The 21117-nt window shown below is 41.6% G+C and overlaps 1 protein-coding gene across 1 annotated transcript; it reads left to right on the forward strand.

Annotated features, from left to right (window-relative positions):
• The first annotated feature begins 4553 nt into the window (after nucleotides 1–4553).
• Nucleotides 4554–19249, forward strand: LOC148046555 (vomeronasal type-2 receptor 26-like). The gene is made up of 5 exons (XM_087714838.1): nucleotides 4554–4729; nucleotides 5915–6206; nucleotides 6511–7368; nucleotides 9764–9890; nucleotides 18354–19249. The coding sequence occupies exons 1-5, from the start codon at nucleotides 4554–4556 to the stop codon at nucleotides 19247–19249; spliced, it is 2349 nt and encodes a 782-aa protein (XP_087570964.1).
• Nucleotides 19250–21117: the final 1868 nt, after the last annotated feature.

Genomic DNA, 21117 nt, shown 5'->3' on the forward strand with positions numbered 1-21117 from the left:
GCCTGCCGCTCACTGATTGGCTGGAGTCCAGCCAATCAGTGAGCAGGCTGGAGGCGAAGCATTTAAAAGCTTCGCGCTTGACCTCCATTTGAAAACTCCCTTCGTCCTCCAGGAGCTTGCTGCTTCCCCCTCAGGTAAGCAATTAAGCCCTGGTGGCGGGACTCGGGAGGCTTCGGGTGGGTGGTGGCGGCCCAGATTTTGCGAAGGAAGTCCTTCAGGTCTTCCTTAGTGAAAGCCGCGGGCTGGTGACAAAGACAGCCTAGCTTTCCCCCCCCGCCCCCCCTCTCTAGCCTTGCCTGGCTGGCTAAGTCTGCCAGGCGACCTGCTTAGTCTTTCCTGTTCCTGCTGTCTCTCTGCCTGCCTGCTCCCTGTTGCTTCCATCCATCGCTGTGAGGATCCATCGCTTTGGAGTTCTGCTGATTCTGCCTGCTGGTAAGTTACCCGGATTTTTTTCTTTTATTTTTTTATGTATTTTAACATAATATTTTATTTATTGTATATAGAATTTTTTAAAATTGTTTTACTTAAAATTATTGAGTATAGAATATTTTAAAATGTTTTACTTCAATTTATTCTGTGTGGATTGTTTTTTTTTAAATGTCTTAGACTATTTAAAAAAAGATTCTATCCAAAATAAATTAAAATAAACCATTTTTAAAAATTCTATACTCAATACTTTGTTTTGTTTTGTTTGTTTTGTTTGTTTTTATTTGTCTTGTATGCCGCCCACTCCCGAAGGACTCCGGGCGGCTCACAATAGACAAGGGAAGGGGGAAGACTAGACAAAGACAACACTTTAAAAACAAAACCGCAACATTCACAATTTCCGTGGGGCTGGATATTTCACAGCCCCTCCGGGCCTGCTGGAGCAGCCAGGACTTGGTGGCTTTGCGGAAAGCCGGGAGGGTCGTAAGGGTCCGATCTCAACAGGGAGATCATTCCAGAGGGCCAGAGCTGCAACAGAGAAGGTTCTCCCCCAGTGGGTCGCCAGCCGACATTGGCTGGCGGATGGAATCCGGAGGAGACCTAACCTGTGAGATCTGATCGGTCTATGGGAGGTAATCGGTAGGAGGTGGTCTCTCAGGTACCCAGGTCCGATGCCATGTAGGGCTTTATAGGTAGCAACCAGCACCTTGAAGTGGATTCGGAGACTAATGGGTAGCCAGTGCAGCTCACGGAGGATAGGTGTAACGTGGGTGTACCTGGGTGCACCCACAATCGCTCGCGCGGCTGCGTTCTGGACTAACTGAAGTCTTCAAACACTCTTCAAGGGCAGCCCCATGTAGAGCGCATTACAATAATCCAGTCTTGAGGTCACAAGGGTGCGAGTGACTGTCTGAAGGGCCTCCCGATCCAGGTAGGGTCACAATTGGTGCACCAGGTGAACCTGGGCAAAGGTCCCCCTGGTCACAGCCGACAAATGGTGTTCTAAAGTCAGCTGGGGATCCAGGGGGACTCCCAAATTGAGAACCCTCTCTGAGGGGCTTATAGTTTCACCCCCAGCCTGAGAGATGGAATAGTTGGCCAATCTTTGGGAGGGAACATCAGAAGCCACTCGGTCTTGTCTGGATTGAGTGCCAACTTGTTTGCTCCCATCCAGACCCTAACAGCCTCCAGGCACTGGCACAACACTTCTACTGCTTCGCTGAGTTGGCACGGGGCAGACAGATACAACTGCGTATCGTCCGCAAATTGGTGGTACTTAATCCCGTGCTGGTGTATGATCTCACCCAGCGGCTTCATGTAGATGTTAAATGGGAGGGGGGACAGGACCAAACCCTGCGGCACACCATAGTTGAGGGGCCTTGGGGTCGATCTCTGCCCTCCGACCAACACCGACTGCGACCTGTCCGAGAGGTAGGAGGAGAACCACTGAAGGATGGTGCCTTCCACTCCCACCTCTTGCAACCGTCGCAGAAGGATACCATGGTCAATGGTACTGAAGGCCGCTGAGAGGTCAAGGAGCACAAGGATAGAGGGGTGACCCCTATCCCTGGCCCGCCAGAGATCATCGATCAGCCCGACCAAAGCAGTTTCCGTGCTGTAGCCAGGCCTGAAACCTGACTGAAAGGAGTCTAGATAATCGGCTTCATCCAAGGACCGTCGGAGTAGAGAGGCTACCACTTTCTCAACAACCTTCCCAACAAAGGGAAGGTTGGAGACTGGGTGATAGTTGCTCAAAATGGCTGGGTCCAGAGACGGTTTCTTCAGGAGGGGTCTCACCACCGCATCCTTTAGGAGGGGTGGGAAGGTTCCCTCCCAAAGAGGGGTGTTAATAGTCTGGATCCAGCCGCGTGTCACCTCCCTGCTGGTCGGGACATGGGTCCAGTATACAGGTGGAGGCACTCACCGCTCCCATGGCCTTGTCCACTTCCTCAGGAGAAGCACGTTGAAACTCAATCCATAAAGTATGCTCAAGACCTTCCCCCGGTACCTCGGCTGGTATCGTGCAATTGGAGTCCAGTTTTGTCCGAATCCGAGCGACTTTATCCGTTAAATACTGAGCAAATTCCTCAGCTCTTCCTTGTAAAGGGTCATCCGCATCCCTCCCTTTCAAGAGGGAGCGGGTTATTCTAAACAAGGCGGCTGGGCGCGATTCAGCGGATGCAATAAGGGTGGCAAAATGCGAACATTTTGCCGCCCATATTGCCACGAGTTAGGCTATGATAAAGGCTCTCATCAGTGCTCGGTCTGACTCAAATTTACTGGCCCTCCAGCGGCGTTCTAGGTTTCTCTTTTGGCGCTTCATCTCCCAGAGTTCCTCGGTAAACCAGGGAGCCCTCCTGGATCTGCTGCCTCAGAGAGGTCGCAAAGGTACAATCCGGTTTAGAGACCCCGCCGCCGCTATATTCGAAGCAGAGACCAAGGACTTCACCGGATTGTGGACGATAGTGTCAGGTATTTTCCAAGCACCATCTGAAATCCCATAGGGTCCATCAGGTGCCTGGGGCGGAACCACCTAATCGGTTCCCCCTCCCTACAGTGGGGGATTGGTTTCCAAAAGTCAAGCCTCAGTAGGAAGTGATCAGACCATGACAAGGGCAACGTTGTAATGCCCTTCAACTCTATATCACATCTCCACTGCTCCGAAAGAAATACGAGGTCAAGCGTGTGCCCAGCTGAATGAGTCGAACCCCAAATTACTTGGGCCAAGTCCATGGCTGTAATGGAAGCCATGAACTCCTGCGCCCCATCAGAACGTTCGCCAAGTGTAGGCAGGTTGAAATCCCCCAGAACCATAAGCCTGGGGAACTCTACCGCCAACTCGGCTACTGACTCAAGGAGCGAGGGGAGGGCCATTGCAACGCTGTTGGGAGGTAGGTACATTAGCAACAAACCCACTTGACCACCAAGGTCCAACTTCATCAACAGAGACTCACACCCAACAAGCTCCAGAGCAGGGATCCTACGAGGAACTAAAAACCTTCGGACGATGACAGCCACTCCCCCACCCCTCCACTGGGTTGCGGCTGATGAAGCACCTGAAAACCCTCTGGGCACATTTCAGTGAGATGGACTCCTCCCTCCGAACCCAGCCAGGTTTCAGTAACACATGCCAAAACATGCTTTGAATGTATTGTGCATAGAATTTTTTAAAATAGTTTTACTTAAAATTATTGAATGTAGAATATTTTAAAATAGTTTACTTCAATTTATTGTGCGTGGAATAGTTTGAAATGGTTACATTATAAATTATGGCTTGTGGATTGAAATAATGGTTACAGTATACTATGGCTGGTGCAATACCTTAAAATCAATTAAATTAAGCATTAAAAATAGAATAACTTAAGTTTTGTTTTTTAAACCAAAGTATTAAGTATTTTAAAAAGTATTATGTATGAAGCAAAATTGCTGGGCAAAATAACCTCAACTGGTGTGTTTCTATCCTCTCCCCCACAGAAGTGTTTTCATTTGTTTTCTTCTATCCATATAAAGTCTTAGTCCCCCCCTTTTTTTAACTTCCAAAGGTTCATAATCATGCACCCGTGTCTATTGCAATACGATAAACATGTTCCCTTCTGATATTTTTCAAAGTACTGTTGCAAAGAATGATACTGATTACTGATTAAGGGTAGTTATTGTCCCTTCTTCTACCAACCTTAAGGGAATTCCAGCAGGCACTGTAAAAATGATCACCCTGGATTAAGATCTTGCATTCTGTTAATATCTGCTTAGAAAAACAGAAGTGTAGGTAGGTAGGATTAGTATTTCATCTATGATGCTTCCTATTTTTCCTAAATTGATTGTCTTAAGATAATACTACTGAATGGCCAGCTACTCAGTTGAATGGTCACATAAGAGTTACTGTTTGATGTCTACAATGACTACATGTTATAGTCATTAGGTTATATTCAAAAATAAAGATTTGTAAGCAGGTAGGATTAAGTATTTCATCTGTAACACATTTTCTTGGCTTTAGATAAAATTCATTATCTTAATTTTAGATACAGTTAATGAGTGGTCCTTAGGAGCTACTGTTTGATATCTACAATGACTACGTATTACAAAGAATTGGTTATATTCAGAACATTGGTTTTACATTTTTTCCAACTATGAAGAGCATCTCTCCTCCCGACACCTGCAAACTTAGTAGTCCTCTTCCAATTGTTCATAAATACTATCAGTCTGGAGATTTAACCATTGCTGCTATTTTTTATCAGGTTCTCTTTCTTACAAATGAGATCACTTTTCACAGCCTTCCTAAAAAGGAAGTCCTTGATCAGTACCTGTAAGTATTTGACTATTACTACTACTCATACCACAACCTCATCTTTCCCCTCATTAACACCTAAATGTATTTTCTTTCACTTTTATGCTTAAATTTATTGGTTGCTAGTCAGTTGATATGACCAGTTCCAGTGACCATATTTAGTCATTTTTAATTTCAGAGCTGCCCTAATGTTAAAATTGAGATGAATATTATTACTTTTAATTGTAAAGTATATTATTTTCATTCTCCTCAAGAAACTTTCTTCCTTCAACAAACTCCCTAGTTGAAAGTAAAAAAGAATTATTGCAGAAGCTCTTTGGTTAATCTTGATGGAGTTTTCTTCTTTACCTTAGGTCTAGCTGGCTTTCTTTCCTTAGAAAATACAGATAATACTGTAGATAATACTTATGAATGTCTTTCTCTTCAAGAAACTGACTAATCTAAATATTACATATATCCTCTGGTTAATATTGAGCTTATTCATGTTTCGTTTCATCAATATATAAAAGAGAAACCATTTAAATTATACAATTTGGTGTGAATTGGCTTACTTCTCTCAGAAAATACAGATAAGATATAGATAATATAATAAGATAGAAATATAGAAATTGGATGTGTTTATCCCCAGCATGTTTAAACTCAGTTAACTGGTTTTTAACTTTTCTGTGAAGTTAATACTTTTTTTACAATAGTTTTGAACTTCCTTCCTGTCTGTTAGAGATTATGTCACCATGTTCTTATGTTTTAACTAATATTGAGAATGCCACTTTCTAGAACCTTATTCACACTCTTTAATATATTTAAAGATTTCAATCAAGTCATGCCTTTCTTTCTGTCCTCCTGGCTGAACATATTCAGCTCATCCTCAGTTCCTTATATGTTTTGTCCCTCAAACCTGGAATCATTTTTATTTCCTATTTCTTCACTCACTCAATCTTATTAATATCTTTTTTTTAACTGAGATCTCCAGAACTGTACACAGTATTTCAAATGGGGTCTGAGTAAATGCCACCTTAGCACAATGTTAAGTCACCACAGATAGATGAGTGCTTTTTAGTTTTTGTGATCTAGGGCTATTATTTGGTAGTGACCAAATTCCAATTTTCCAGAACAAACAGAAGGGCTTCATGCATATGTTTATATAAAAGAACTGTCCAAATTTGAAACAGAAATATATAACATAGTTTATATCTTTCCTTGAAGGTTTTTCATTCATAATTACCAGCACACTTTGGCTCTGGCATTTGCTGTAAAGGAGATCAATGAATATTCTGGGATTTTACACAATGTTAGCCTTGGTTTCCATATTGCTACTCACTATCCTGTGGAAATTACAACTTATCATTTAGCTATGGAATTTCTATCTACAAAGGATAAATTTATACCCAACTACAAATGTAATGACCAGACCAACACAATAGCGGTCTTTGGAGGACCCCGTATTAACACCTGTCTCAACATAGCAATCTCTCTGTGCAACTACAAATTTCCCCAGGTGAGACCAAAAATGAATCAATATGAGAGGTTCACCAGGTATTTATTATATTCAAAAGACGGGTCACTGAAATGAAAGTTTGAGCAAAACCACAAGTAAAATTATCTTGAAAGGGCTGCTCCTTTTTGGTTGATGAGCAAAGTTGCAAATGTCATGTAAAACTATTGTTTAGGTACCCTATTTTTTTATTCCACTCAAACCTAGCGAATTGATTAAATAAACTCACATGCATTGGTGTTTAATTTTTGTTTTTATTTTGGAAGAGATCCTTCATTTTTATGTTCTTCTGACTTTCTCCATTTAGATCACATATGGATCACCTCCATTCATGACTACTGAAACAGCAATGTTTGTCAAATGGATGTTCCCAGATGAAACCCATCAAATTAAAGCGATACTGCACTTATTGTTGCATTTTGAATGGACCTGGGTTGGGTTAGTTTCTATGTATGAAGAAGATAGTGACAAGTTCATTCAAAAGAGACTTTCCACATTTTCAGAGAGAGGAATCTGCTTTGACTTTACAGAATATATTCCCCCAGTGATGTATGGAAATGCAGCTGCTGAGTGGATGGAAGGTGCAGGTAAAATTTCCAAAGTGATCATGGAAAGTACAGCCATTGCAGTTATCTTAAATTCTGAAATTACCGGCTTGGTACTTTTGAGACTAATGATCTATTTTTTCAATTATGATAATATTCCTAAGGAGAGAACAGCCAAAGTTTGGATCATGACAGCCCAGATGGAATTCACCTCCCTTCGAATGCAAAGGCCATTGCCCATTGATTTTCTTCATGGTGCTCTTTCCTTTGCAATTCACTCAAAGGAGCTGACTGGATTCCAACAATTTATGGAGAAGAGAAACCCAAACTTAGAAAAAGATGATGGTTTCATTAGGGATTTCTGGAAAGATGCATTTGAATGCTCATTCTCCAGTGATATTGCAGATGAGAAGGCTGAAAGGATGTGCACTGGAGAAGAGAAGCTGGAGACTCTTCCTAATTCTGTCTTTGAGACCACCACAAATGGACATAGTTACAGTGTCTACAATGCAGTCTATGCTGTGGCACATGCTCTGAAGGCCATACGCTCTTCCAAACTCAAAGGGGGACGAAAAATGAATGAGAGGAGATGGAAGCTCTTCCTGCGATCACCTTGGCAAGTAATGTTGGCTAATACAAAATTCTGGGAAATCATTCAGATTAGGAAATCAGGGTTGTGTTATTTTAACAGAACACTTTATAGATAGTTTTGAAAGCTACATAGAACTCCTTGATTTTTTCATATGAAAGAAAATTAAAAAAATGAATATAAATCTAAGGCTTAGATATAGAAACAGAAATATGTAACATGCGGACTTCATTTTATGTTTAAAATGGTATGTACTGGATCATGTTCAATCCATTATGTTTGACAATTTTATATGTAGTAACTTGAAAAATGCTACTGAATAGCATTATTATTCCTCAATTTTTGAGTTACTAAGATTCAAATGTGCCAAGGGTATGTTTTTCATGAATAAACTGTAGTTCCTTTCCAGTTCAGTTCAGAAATGAATCAGCTTTTTGGGTGAGAATCCAAACTTCTTCAAAACAAGTCCAGGGTTTTTGGTTTTTTTTGAAAAAGTACCTTTGGGACAACACACACACCCAGTTCAAAACAGTGTGGAATGATCCAAAATGGAACAGCTTACCTTTTTTAAGACTAGGCCAAGGTGAAAGAAACAAATTGAAATTTCCCCATCCCCTTCAAAGATTCCTGATAACTTTTCTGTTTCTTTCCTCTTTTTTGTCAACTTCCGTTAGCTCCACCGTTTTTTGCAACAAGTCTCCTTTAACAACAGTGCTGGAGATCAGGTTTCTTTCGGCCCCAATGGGGAATTAGAAACTGGACTTGATATTTTAAATTGGGTCACATTTCCAAATAAGTCCTTTCTGAAAGTCCAAATCGGAAAGATTGACCCCATGGCTCCCCCAGACAAGCTACTCACCATTTCTGGCAAGGACGCCAATTGGCCTCTCATGTTTAACCAGGTGTGTTTCATTTTTCTCTTTGTTTGAAATTATTAGTCACAGATTGATGGAGTAAATCAGGGGTGTCAAACTGGCAGCCCATAGGTTACATGCACCATGTGCAGGCAATGCTCATTCCAGCTCCACAAAGGGAAAAAAATCATGATATGTCACATAATGGCAACATAATGCCGCAAGTTTGATACCCATGGAATAAATGATTAAACAACCCCATCTCAGCAACATTTGGAGTAAGCAAGCAGTTAGCAGACCGGATATTATTCATTGAAGTTACAATGACATGGGAAGAAATATAAGTAGTTTTCACACTTACAACCATAGTAGCATCCCCATGGTCATGTGATCAAAATTCAGATGCTTGGCAATTGATTCATATTTATGAACGTTACAGTGTGCCAAAGTCATGTGATCACCTTTTGTCGTTCACTGGGAAAGTCAGTTTCACTTAACTTTGTTACTAACTTAACCACTGCAGTGATTCATTTAACAACTATGGCAAGAAAAGTCATAAAATGGAGCAAAACTCACTTAATAACTGTCTCACTTAGCAACAGAAATTTTGGGCTCAAATTGGGCTCGACTTACATGCATTATTATTTATTTGTTAAATCTTTATGCTACCCATCTCACCTAGGGATAGGCACCTAGAAGTGACTTGAGGTGGCTTGTAACTGTAAAACATTAAAACAATAAATATTGACATTAAAATTGATAAACGATTGATAAAAGGAGAAGGAAACGGGGAGGTAGGATCTTAGCTTAGTCCTTAAAAAAACCCAGAATGATATTTCCACTTTGAAGATCCAAGTGCCAGATCTGCAAGCTATCATTTCCTTTGGACCTCAGGCCTGCCACACTTCCTATTATTCTACTATGCATTTTTCTATTGTGGGAAAATGGGAGAGGTTTTTTTTTTTTTCAGAATTGGGTGAGATGTACTCATAACAAAGTTCTTTCTAAAAAGCCAAGGTCATCTTTTGTCTCTGCACCTGGACGGAACTGGATGGGTGGAAACTGCCAGCATAGGCAATGGAAGATTGGGCCATGTGATGGACTTGGGGGGTGTATGGGCAGGATCTTTAACTTTCAGCTGGGTGGGAAAACCTTGAAGCTTTCGGATTTGGGTTTTCCCAGATATGGCTCTCTTAATAAATTGGAACTTTGAGGAATCCTTTGCCTTGGATTCTGATATATTTTTGAATGCTATTTGGAACCCTGACTTTAACCTGAATCTGAAAGCTTCCCGGTTTTCCCATGCAGTTGAAAGTTCAAGACACCAAGCCAGTTGGCAAGATGAGATCTTCAGGCCCATTGGAAGGCCAAAAGGAGTGAATGGGTATTTTTTCTCTCTTTTGAATATGAACAGAAACTTCTAAAGTCAAAGAGATGGGTGAGGGTGTCGTTGGTGCTTGCAATACCAATGTTTGGATTAAGTATGAAGAGTTTGTATATGTATAATTGATAAAAAGAATAATCTGCCAAAAATACATTCTTTGTGTGAATTCTCATTTTATTTATGAGCAGACATTACCTCTTTCCATCTGTAACAAGAAGTGTCCTCTTGGCCATAGCAAAATGAAAGTGGAAGGAAAATTATCCTGTTGCTATGACTGTAAGTTATGTCCAGAAGGGAAGATAGCAGATCAATTGGGTAAGCAATGGAATATATTAAATGTATCAATTATATAATAAATATAAACAGGGTCTGAATTTAATAAATATTAGATTCAGAAAAGAACTGGAAGGGATCTTGGATGTCCAACCCTCTGTTTAAGCAGGAGACCCTACACCACTTTGTTGAATACCATGCCGAAGTCTATACTATATATACTATAGTCTACACTGTACTAGGTTTAGGTTAGCTTTAGGTTTATTAGATTTATATGCCGCCCTTCTCCCAAGGAATCAGGGTGGCGTACAACATTAAAAGAAACACATACTACAAAAGTTAAAAAAAATTAAATAGAATAACCCAAAGAAACCGAATAAGAATTGACAATAACATTTTTTTTAAAAAAAAATGAATTAAAATTAACAATGACCAATAATTTATTTTGTTTTGTTCAGGCCAGGCTGGCTTGCTGGAAAAGCCAACTTTTTAGGGCGCGTTGGAAGGATCGGATGTCGGGGATTATACAAAGCTCTGGGGGCAGCTCATTCCAGAGGGAAGGTGCTCCCACAGAGAAGGCTCTCCCCCTGGGGGTCGCTAGCCGACACTGTCTGGCTGACGGCACCCTCAGGAGGCCAACTCTGCTCCGGAGCTTGTCGGGTGTAAGTCCTTGCTGGTGAAGTTGGACCTTGCAGGTCAAGTGGGCTTGTTGTTGACGTACCTGCCTCCCAACAGAGTGACAACAGCCCTCCCCTTGCTCCTTGAGTCAGTAGCCGAGCTGGCAGTTGAGTTCCCCAGACTTATGATACTGGGGGACTTCAACTTGCCTTCGCTCAGCGAACACTCTGATGGAGCACAGGAGTTCATGGCTTCCATGACAGCCATGAGCTTGACCCAAGTAATTCAGGGCCCGGCCCACTCAGCAGGTCACACACTCGACCTCGTATTTCCCTCAGAGCAGTGGAGTTGTGATCTTGCTTTGAGGGGTAGTGAGATCTTGCCCCTGTCATGGTCAGACCACTTCCTACTGAGGCTTGACTTTCGGAGACCAATCCCCCGCTGTAGGGAGGAGGAACCGATTAGGTGGTTCCACCCCAGGCGTCTTATGGATCCTCAGGGTTTCCAGACGGCGCTTGGCATTATGCCTGATACTCTCACCCGCAGTTTGGTGGAGACCTTAGTTGCTACTTGGAACTCGGTAGCGTCTGAGGCTCTCCACAGAATTGTGCCTTTACGGCCGATCCGCAGCAGTGGATCCAGGAGGGCTCCTTGGTTTACCAAGGACCTCCAGGAGATGAAGTGCCAAAAGAGATGCCTAGAGCACCACTGGAGGGCCAGGAAATCTGAGTCAGACCGAGCACTTCTGAAAACCTGCATCGGAGCATATCTATCGGCAATACGGACAGCTAAGAACAATCACATTGCCGCTCTGATAGCATCCGCTGAGTCTCGCCTGCCGCCTTGTTTAGGGTGACCCACTCCCTCCTAAATACGAGGGTTGTGGATAACCCTTTACAAGGTAGAGCAGAGGAATATGTCCAGTTCCTCGCGGACAAAGTTGCTCGGCTTCGGATGGAGCTGGACTCCAATTGCGCAGAGCCAGCCGGGGTACCGCACCACCTCTGAACTGACTTTCAACCTGTTGCTCCTAATGAAGTGGACAAAGCCATGGGAGCGGTGAGTGCTGCCACGTGTGTACTGGACCTGTGCCCCTCCTGGCTGGTCGCGAACAACAAGGAGGTGACGCGGAGCTGGGTCCAGGCGATGGTGGATGCTTCTCTTCGGGAGGCCTTCTTCCTACCGGCATTGAAGATAGCGGTGGTGAGACCCCTCCTGAAGAAGCCATCGTTGGACCCAGCTAGTTTGAACAACTACCGTCCAGTCTCCAACCTTCCCTTTATTGGGAAGGTTGTTGAGAAAGTGGTAGCCTCTCAACTCCGATGGTCCTTGGATGAAGCCAATTATCTGGACGCCTTTCAGTCTGGATTCAGGCCTGGCTACAGCACGGAAACCGCTTTGGTCTCACTGACTGATGATCTCTGGAGATCCAGGGATCCAGCCATCCAGGGATGGCTCCTTGACCTCTCAGCGGCCTTTGATACCATCGACCATGGTATCCTTCTGCGACAGTTACGAGAGGTGGGAGTGGGCGGCACCGTTTTTCAGTGGTTCTCCTCCTACCTCTCGGACAGGTCACAGTCGGTGTTAGTTGGGGGAGAGAGGTCGACCTCTAGGCCCCTGAAATATGGGATTCCTCAGGGTTCGGTCCTATCCCCCCTTCTGTTTAATATCTACATGAAGCCACTGGGTGACACGGGATTAAATACCATCAATATGCGGATGATACTCAGCTATATCTGTCCGCCCCGTGCCAACTCAATGAAGCAGTTGACATGATGTGCCAGTGCCTGGAGGCTGTCAGGGTCTGGATGCGGGTTAACAAGCTTGTACTCAATCCAGACAAGACCGAGTGGCTGTTGTGTTTTCCTCCCAAGAATTTGGCCAGTATTCCATCACTCAGGCTGGGGGGGTGACAATTTACGCCCCTCAGACAGGGCGCGCAACTTGGGAGTCATCCTGGACCCACAACTGACTTTAGAACATCACCTGTCAGCTGTGACCAGGGGGGCATTTGCCCAGGTTCGCCTGGTGCACCAGTTGCACCCCTACCTGAACCGGGAGGCACTCGCAACAGTCACTCACGCCCTCATGACCTCAAGACTGGACTATTGCAATGCGCTCTACATGGGGCAGCCTTTGAAGAGTATTCAGAGACTTCAACTCATCCAGAATTCAGCCGCGCGAGCGATTGTGGGTGCACCTCGGTACACCCACGTTACACCTATCCTCCGCAAGCTGCACTGGCTACCGATCGGTCTCCGGATATGCTTCAAAGTGCTAGTCGTAACTTTTAAAGCCCTTCATGCTATTGGACCTGGGTACTTGAGAGACCGCCTGCTGCCAATTACCTCCCAAAGACACGTTAGATCTCACAGGGTCGGCCTCCTCCGGGTTCCATCCACTAGCCAATGCCATCTGGCAACTACCCAGGGGAGGGCCTTCTCTGTAGCAGCTCCGGCCCTTTGGAATGAACTCCCCGCAGGGATTCGGACCCTCACCTCTCTCCAGGCTTTCCAGAAAGCCGTCAAAACCTGGCTGTGTCGGCAGGTCTGGGGTTAATGAGTTCCCCTTCCCTCTCGACTGGTATGGCTGTGTGATTTTTGTGTATTTTAATTATGTGTACTGTTGTTTATGTTCCCTTTCTCCCCTGAGTTGTTTGCTGCCCTGAGTCCCTCCTGGAGAAGGGCGGCATACAAATAAAACAAATACAATACAATACAATACAACTCTGTGGGATCGCACTGGACGATGGGAGGCTACCGGTAGCAGTAGGTGGTCTTGCAGGTACCCTGGGCCTAAGCCATGGAGCGCTTTAAAGGTCATAATTAGTACCTTGAATCACACCCAGAAGACAACCGGCAACCAGTGCAGACCACCTAAAAGGGGTGTAACATGGGAGCACCTAGGTGCCCCCATGATAACCCGTGCAGCCCCATTCTGGACTAGTTGAAGCCTCCGGGTGCTCTTCAAGGGCAGCCCCATGTAGAGAGTGTTACGGTAGTCCAGGCGAAAAAGGACGAGGGCATGAGTGATTGTGCACAGAGCATCCCAATCCAGGAAGGAGCGCAACTGATGTACCAGGCGAATCTGGTAAAAGGACCCCCTGGTCACGGACATCAGCTGTTCTTCTGAACTAAGCCGCATATCAAGGAGGACGCCCAGATTGCGGGCCCTCTCTGAGGGGACTAAAATCTCTCCCCCTATCATCAAAGATGGAACAAGATGGAACAAGTACTACCCACACAGCATTTTGCTGGTCTACTAATTTAGCCACTTTGTCAAAGAATGAAGTAATATTGGTTTGGCATGATATGTTTTTAACAAATGCGTGCTGGGTTTTACTTATAACTTTATTTATTTCTAAATGTTTGAAGATCTGTTTTTTGATGAACTTTTCCAGTATCTTTCCAGATATTGATGTTAGGCTACTTGAGCTGTTGTTTCCTAGATCTGTTTTTTTTTTCTTTTTTGAAGATGGAAACCACATCAGCTCTTTTCCAATATTAAGGTAATTTCTCAGTGTTCCAGGATTTTTGAAAGATATGGTATAATGGTTCTGAGATAATATATGTCAGCTCCTTCAGAACTCTGGGCTACAAACCATCAGGTCCTGGTTATTTATATTTGTCAGTATCAGATAGTTGTTCTGTAATCATTTTCTTATTTATTTTAATTTTTATTTATAGTCTGTCTTTTAGAGTTAGGTTTTTGGTAGGTTGAGCTATAGTTTATTTTTGCATGAAGACTGATGCAAAGAATGTTTTAAGTTACCAATTTCGTTGTATTTAAGTACAATAACAATAAAAATTATACTTATACTTAAGTAGCTCCGCTTTCTCTCTGCTGCCTGTTATTTCCTCGCCGTCTTCTCTATTTAGTGGACATACTGTTTCCTTGACTTTTTTTTCTTGTTATTTAGAAGTTGAAAGAAACTTTTTAAAAATTTTCTTTGACATTTTTTCCCATATATTTTTTTCTTTTATTTTCCATTTTCATAGCATATAATCACATGTATACTATTACATAGTCAATGTCATGTTGTTATATTAAATAATTACATCAATTAATCTTGCCATCCACTACCAAAGGGGGAAAAAAACCAGTTATTGGTTCCTCTGTTCTCCATAACCATATTTATACTTTATCCGAAACTTTCTTCCCTGTCTCTCCTCCCCCTCTCTACCTCTTTTCTCCCCCCCCATTATCCTTTTCTACTCTACTTCCCCTTCGTTACTCCTTCTCCTTTCTTCCCTTACCACTCCTCCTTATATACCTCATCTACCTCCCCTCACCCTCTCTCCTGTCCCTCTCTTCCTATCTTTCTTCTCTCCTCTGCTTCCCACTCGTCCTGTAATTCACTTGGTGTATTTCAGCTTCTGAGCAAACTCCCTTTTGTGTTGATGGTATTTATAATTCCATTTCAATATAAATAAAAAAGAAAAAATAACAGTATACATATACAATCATATTACCTTAAAATCCAACACCCCTCCTCCAACCAAGTATACTCCCCTCCCTCCTCCCTCCCCCCAACCCCCCCAACCTGCCCCCTGACTTCCCAGAACCAATACAAGGTATAAATCTTAAACAAAAACAGTTTAAAATATGCTTAAAGAGAAAGTAGAAAATTAATAACGTCTTAAATTTGAGCTTAGCTCCTCCTTGTTAGGCTAACTATAAACAATTTGTATCATTCCTGATCTTAATCATAAGCTATCTCAAATTTCCTAGACCCATATTTATTTTGAATATAGTCAATCCATTTTTCCCAGTCTCGTTTATATCTCTCGTTTGAATAGTCCTTAAGATATGCAGATATTTTAACCATCTCTGCTAGGTTTGTGACTTTCAATGTCTATTCTTGGATAGTGTTTTTTTTTTTCATTCTTTCCCATTTTGTATTTCAGTTAATCAAAAATATCTCTGTGCAACCATGCTGGTTTATTCTTGGTTTCTTGTTTGTCATTTTCAGTGGTATTGTGCTGCTGTGAGTTTTCATGATCATATTTTTCAGTTTCCCACACTTCTTAAATTATTTTCCACATTAGGATTGTCATCCATGGAATGTTTCATAGACTGTTTTGGAGTTTGTTAAAATCAGCTCTTTTAAAGTTTAGGATACTGGCTATATTAGGTTCTATTGCTTGTGTTTGCATTATATTGAATTCCCATATAAAATGGTCACACTCACCCAAAGTTCTGTCAATTTCAAATCCTTCTATCACTTGTTCTCTATTAGTAAGAATCTCCCATTTTCTGCAGAGTTTGTCTCCCAGTTGATATCAGGGCAGTTAAAGTCTCCCATTAGTACAATGGTATATTTCCTACATACATTTGTTAGTTCTTTAGCAAAAACACCATCTATTTCTTCAGCTTAGTTGGGTAGCCTGTAATATATACCTATACTAATGTGGTTCCTTTTTCCTTTTATAGTGACCCATATGGATTCTAGGAGGTTTTCAAATTTCATCTTTTCCGGCTTAGGCTATTTGCTGATATTCTGCCTGGCTTATGTGCTCCTCTTTCCACTTTTTATACAAGTGAAATTTGAAAAATTAGAATATCTTGCAAAAGTTCATTTATTTCAGTAATGCAACTTAAAAGTTGAAACTAATATATGAGATAGACATTACATGCAAAGCAAGATAGTTCAAGCCGTGATTTGTCATAATTGCGATGAATATGGCTTACAGCTCATGAAAACCCCAAATCCACAATCTCAGACAATTAGAATGCTACATGCAATCAATAAAACAAGGATTATACATAGAACAATATCAGACCTCTAAAAAGTATAAGCATGCATATGTACTCAGTCCTTGGTTTGGGCCTTTTTTGTAGCAATTACTGCCTCAATGCGGCATGGCATGGAAGCTCTCATCCTGTGGCACTGCTGAGGTGTTATGGAAGACCAGGATGTTTCAATAGCGGCCTTCAGCACTTCTGCATTGTTCAGTCTCATGTCTTTCATCTTTCTCTTGGCAATGCCCCATAGATTCTCTATGGGGTTCAGGTCAGGCATGTTTATTGCCCAATTAAGCACAGCAATACCATGGTCATTGAACCAGGTTTAGGTGCTTTTGGCAGTGTGGGCAGGTGCCAAGTCATGCTAGAAAATGAAGTCAGCATCCCCTTAAAGCTGGTTTGCGGAAGGAAGCATGAAGTGCTCCAAAATCTCCTGGTAGACGACTGTGTTGACCCTGGACTTAATGAAGCACAGTGGACCAACACCAGCAGATGACATGGCTTCCCAAATCACAGAGTGTGAAACTTCACACTGGACTTCAAGCATCTTGCAATGTGTGCCTCTCCATTCTTCCTCCAAATTCTGGGTCCTTGGTTTCCAAATGAGATGCAAACGTTGCTCTCATCAGAAAAGAGGACTTTGGACCACTGAGCAACAGATCAGGTCTGTTTTTCTTTAGCCCAAGTAAGATGCTTCTGACGTTGTTTGTTATTCAGGAGCGGCTTGACCAGAGGAATATGACATGTGAAGCCTATGTCCAGGATCTGTCTGTGTGTGGTGGCTTTTGATCCACTGACTCCAGCCTCGGTCCACTCCTTGTGAAAGTCCCCAACACTTTTGAATGGCCTTTTCCTGACAATCCTCTCCAGGCTGCAGTCATCTCTGCTGCTTGTGCACCTTTTTTTCCACGTTTCCCTTCCACATAACTTTCTATTAATGTGCTTTGATACAGCACTTTTGGAACATCCAACTTCTTTTGCAATTACCTTTTGAGGCTTTCCCTCCTTATGGAGGGTGTCAGTGATGGTTTTCTGTACAACTGTCAGGTCAACAGTCTTTCCCATGATAGTGATTCCTACTGAACCAGACTGAGAGGCCATTTAAAGGCTCAGGAACCCTTTGCAGGTGTTATGACTTGATTAACTGATTAGAGTGGGACACTTTGAGCCTAGAATATTGCACATTTTCACAATATTGTAATTTAATGAGATTGTGGATTTGGGATTTTCATGAGTTGTAAGTAATAATCATCACACTTATGACAAATCACGACTTGAACTATCTTGCTTTGCATGTATTGAGTCTATATCATATATTTGTTTCACCTTTAAAGTTGCATTACTGAAATAAATGAACTTTTCACGATATTTTAATTTTTCGAGTTTCACCTTTACTTGTCCTTTTTGTCTTTCAATTTATCAGAGAGTTCTTTATGCAGCCATGCTGGCTTCTTTTGAGATCTGTTATTTGAAGCCCATTTCCAGGATCCGTCTGTGTACATTTTTTAAAATCACAAGATGTCATACTAATCAGCCTCATGAGTCAACCCCCATCCTAGACCCACTCATTGGGGGAATAACAAAGATTTCCCAGTCTGCCACGAGGATAAAAATTTAGCAATACCTCTACACTTGATCTTAGCAATAGGAATACCTCATAATTCAGGTAGAGAAGTATTGCAAAATCCTGGAAGCTACAGACAAGATATAACTCCAAACTCTCATATGAAAACATTTCATACAAATGATCTGAGGCCTGCCCATCAATCTGGCTTTTTGACAAAGATAGATACTATTTAATGTGGTCTCACATATAATTTGACCAATGACATTCAGAGATATAATGGTGATAACCAGCAATTTGAATTGAATGTGGTAAGCAACTACAGGTCACTATAGCTCATGTTGGAGTAGTAGAAATAGCGAGTTATGGAACACACATATTGTAAGTTCATGTGACATTACATTGCAGACTAGTTATTGCTTTGAAATGTTCTTTAAGGGTAGCACTATATAAAGGGCAATCCAGTAATCCAGATGGGAGCTTAATAAATCTTCAGAATGCAATAAATGTAGTATTGACAATGAAATGATGATACTTCGAAACAATAATGTTACTATGAATGTTTTTTTTTCCAGACTTGGATGACTGTTTCCCATGTCCAGAGGATCAATATCCAAACAAGGATAAGGATAGTTGCCTTCCAAAACGTATAATATACTTAACTTATCAAGAACCTCTGGGGATTTCTTTGGCGGTGATTGCAATACCCTTTTCTATCATCTCAGCTGTGGTGCTCGGGATATTCATGAAATATCAGGAGACACCTATTGTTAAAGCCAATAATAGGAACCTCACTTATAGCCTTCTCATTGCTCTCCTGCTCTCTTTCCTTTGCACTTTGCTCTTCATTGGGCAACCTGACCAAGTGAAATGTCTCTTGCGACAAACTGCCTTTGGCATCTTCTTCTCTGTAGCCCTTTCTTGTGTGTTGGGAAAAACAATCATAGTGGTCCTTGCTTTCATGGCCACGAAGCCTGGATCCAAAATGAGAAAATGGGTGGGGAAAGGGTTGGCTGTCTCTATTGTCCTATCTTGCTCGCTGTCACAGTTTTGCATTTGTCTGTTGTGGCTCATAGTTTCTCCTCCCTTCCCAGATTCTGACATGCACTCCATGGCTGAAGAAATTGTTCTGCAATGTAATGAAGGTTCGACAGCAATGTTTTATGCAGTCCTTGGGTTTTTGGGGTTCTTGACTGCTATCAGTTTCACTGTGGCCTTCCTAGCTAGAAATTTGCCTGACAGCTTTAATGAAGCCAAATTTATTACCTTCAGCATGTTGGTATTTAGCAGTGTCTGGGTATCATTTGTTCCCACCTATTTGAGTACCAAGGGAAAATACATGGTGGCTGTGGAAATCTTCTCCATTTTGGCTTCAGCAGCTGGTTTACTGGGCTGCATCTTTTTCCCAAAATGCTATATCATTATTTTGAGACCTGATCTAAATGAGAAGAAGCAATTAATGAAGAAATGAAAATGACCCTTTGCATAAAGCTGAATTGGTTACTTTTAACAGGTTCTTATTCTGTATTCTTCCCTCCATCGTCACATCAATATGACATGCAAACCAATTGCACTGAGAAGTTCACTTCAACTGCCCTGCATCTTTTCTTTGAATTGTTAGATAATTATTCTGAGCCTTTATCCAAATAGTAAGGGATAACTAATCAAGAAGAAGATATTAAAAATATTTAGTGATATCATGTGGATTAATGTAAAAATGAACAGACTTAAATCCTGCATTTCATGAGCTTCATAGCATCCCTGTGAAAAGGAAAGAAAATGTCTGTTTTATATCACTCATAATACCAATGTTTTCCAGATACATGTGAAGGCAAACCTTTATCAGCTTTGAGGTGTTTTGAGATGCTGTTAATAAAAAAAACCTAAGTGATAACATGTGCCTTATTTGCCTTTTTAAGGTTTTCCAATATCCCCCCTAATCATACAGGAAAATTCCAATTAACATCCCTTTCTGCAATTCTCAAAGTTTGAGAGCCACTTTGGTGTATCAGGTAAGGAGCTAGGCCAGAAAAAATGGGGCCATCTTTTGTGGATCGAAGGAAAGGAAGAGACGAGGGCCAGGACGTCAAAAGAACTCAGGTTTATTGTCTAGCAACTATTCACAGCGGTTCACATGTATTCCCCGCTTGACAGCTATTTAAACAGGCTGTCAGAATGGGGGAACCAATGGGTGATCTCCCTGCGTCTGGCAACTGATGATGCTGTGCCCAATGATCTCTCTAATTTTTTTTCAGTGTGAGCGGAAAAGTATAGTGTTTGAGCGGCACAGTTTCATGCCTGAGCACCTAAGAGAGCCACAGTTTGAACTGCTGTCACGTCTGCTGGACATTTGCGCAACATACCAAGCGTCAAGCGCCGATTGCTAGCGAGGTTTCAGCCTGATGAATGCCAGGCATGAAAAGTGCCACTTAAAGACTATACTTTTCCGCTCACCCTGAAAAAAAAAAGGCTCTCTGCTCAGCTTTTAGATTGTTAGACTGGCTAGAGAGAGACATGGCACCAACAGGGTCCTGGCCTGGGTCCTGGCATTTTGCAGGCAACCTGTCCTCTCACATTCCTTTGGAATGCAACCCATCACATGTGAATTAGATTTTGCCAATTATCCTATTAAAAGATAACACTATTATTCTAAAATACGACTAACTCGATATTAAAAACTGTAAATATGTAATGCTGATAAATAATAGCAGTAATTGTTATTTAGTATGATTAAAATCAGTATTGATATATCAATATAATATCTATCGAAATTGACAATATACACTAAAATAACAATACAAATATATAATGTGGAATATAAATGTAATAAATATAATATATAAATGCAACATAAATGTAATAAAATAATTTATCATGAAACTCTCCCCCTTTAAAGTAGTAAGATCAATTAAATAGTCTAGCAAGTTTGGACAATATGCTATATGTTATGTTACTTAAGAATATATATACCTCAGAATCAGATACAACATCCACATCATTTCCAACTGAGTCAATAAAATCATATGCCATGCCAAAACTATTTTAAATAAAGATATGAAATTAATCAAGTATTGCATTTATTTTTCAAAATGAATGTACAATTTTTTTATTATTTAAGTTTTGTACCCTATCTTTTCTAACTAACGTTAACTTTAAAAAGACGTTACATCAGACTACAATACAAGTAATTAAATGAAGACTAAAATAAGTGTTTTGGCATATTGAGCTTTTTATATTTCTTTCTTATATTGCTTCCTTAGTTGAGAACTTGCTCCTCAGCTTACTTATGCACTAACTGTTTGTTGCTTTTATGGTTTATTCATTCCCTGCTCCATCTTC

This window comes from Thamnophis sirtalis, unplaced genomic scaffold (genome assembly GCF_051295495.1).
Source record: "Thamnophis sirtalis isolate CommonGarterSnake01/CBP01778 unplaced genomic scaffold, rThaSir2_p1.2 scaffold_4, whole genome shotgun sequence".
In the NCBI taxonomy this organism is placed as follows: Eukaryota; Metazoa; Chordata; class Lepidosauria; order Squamata; family Natricidae; genus Thamnophis; species Thamnophis sirtalis.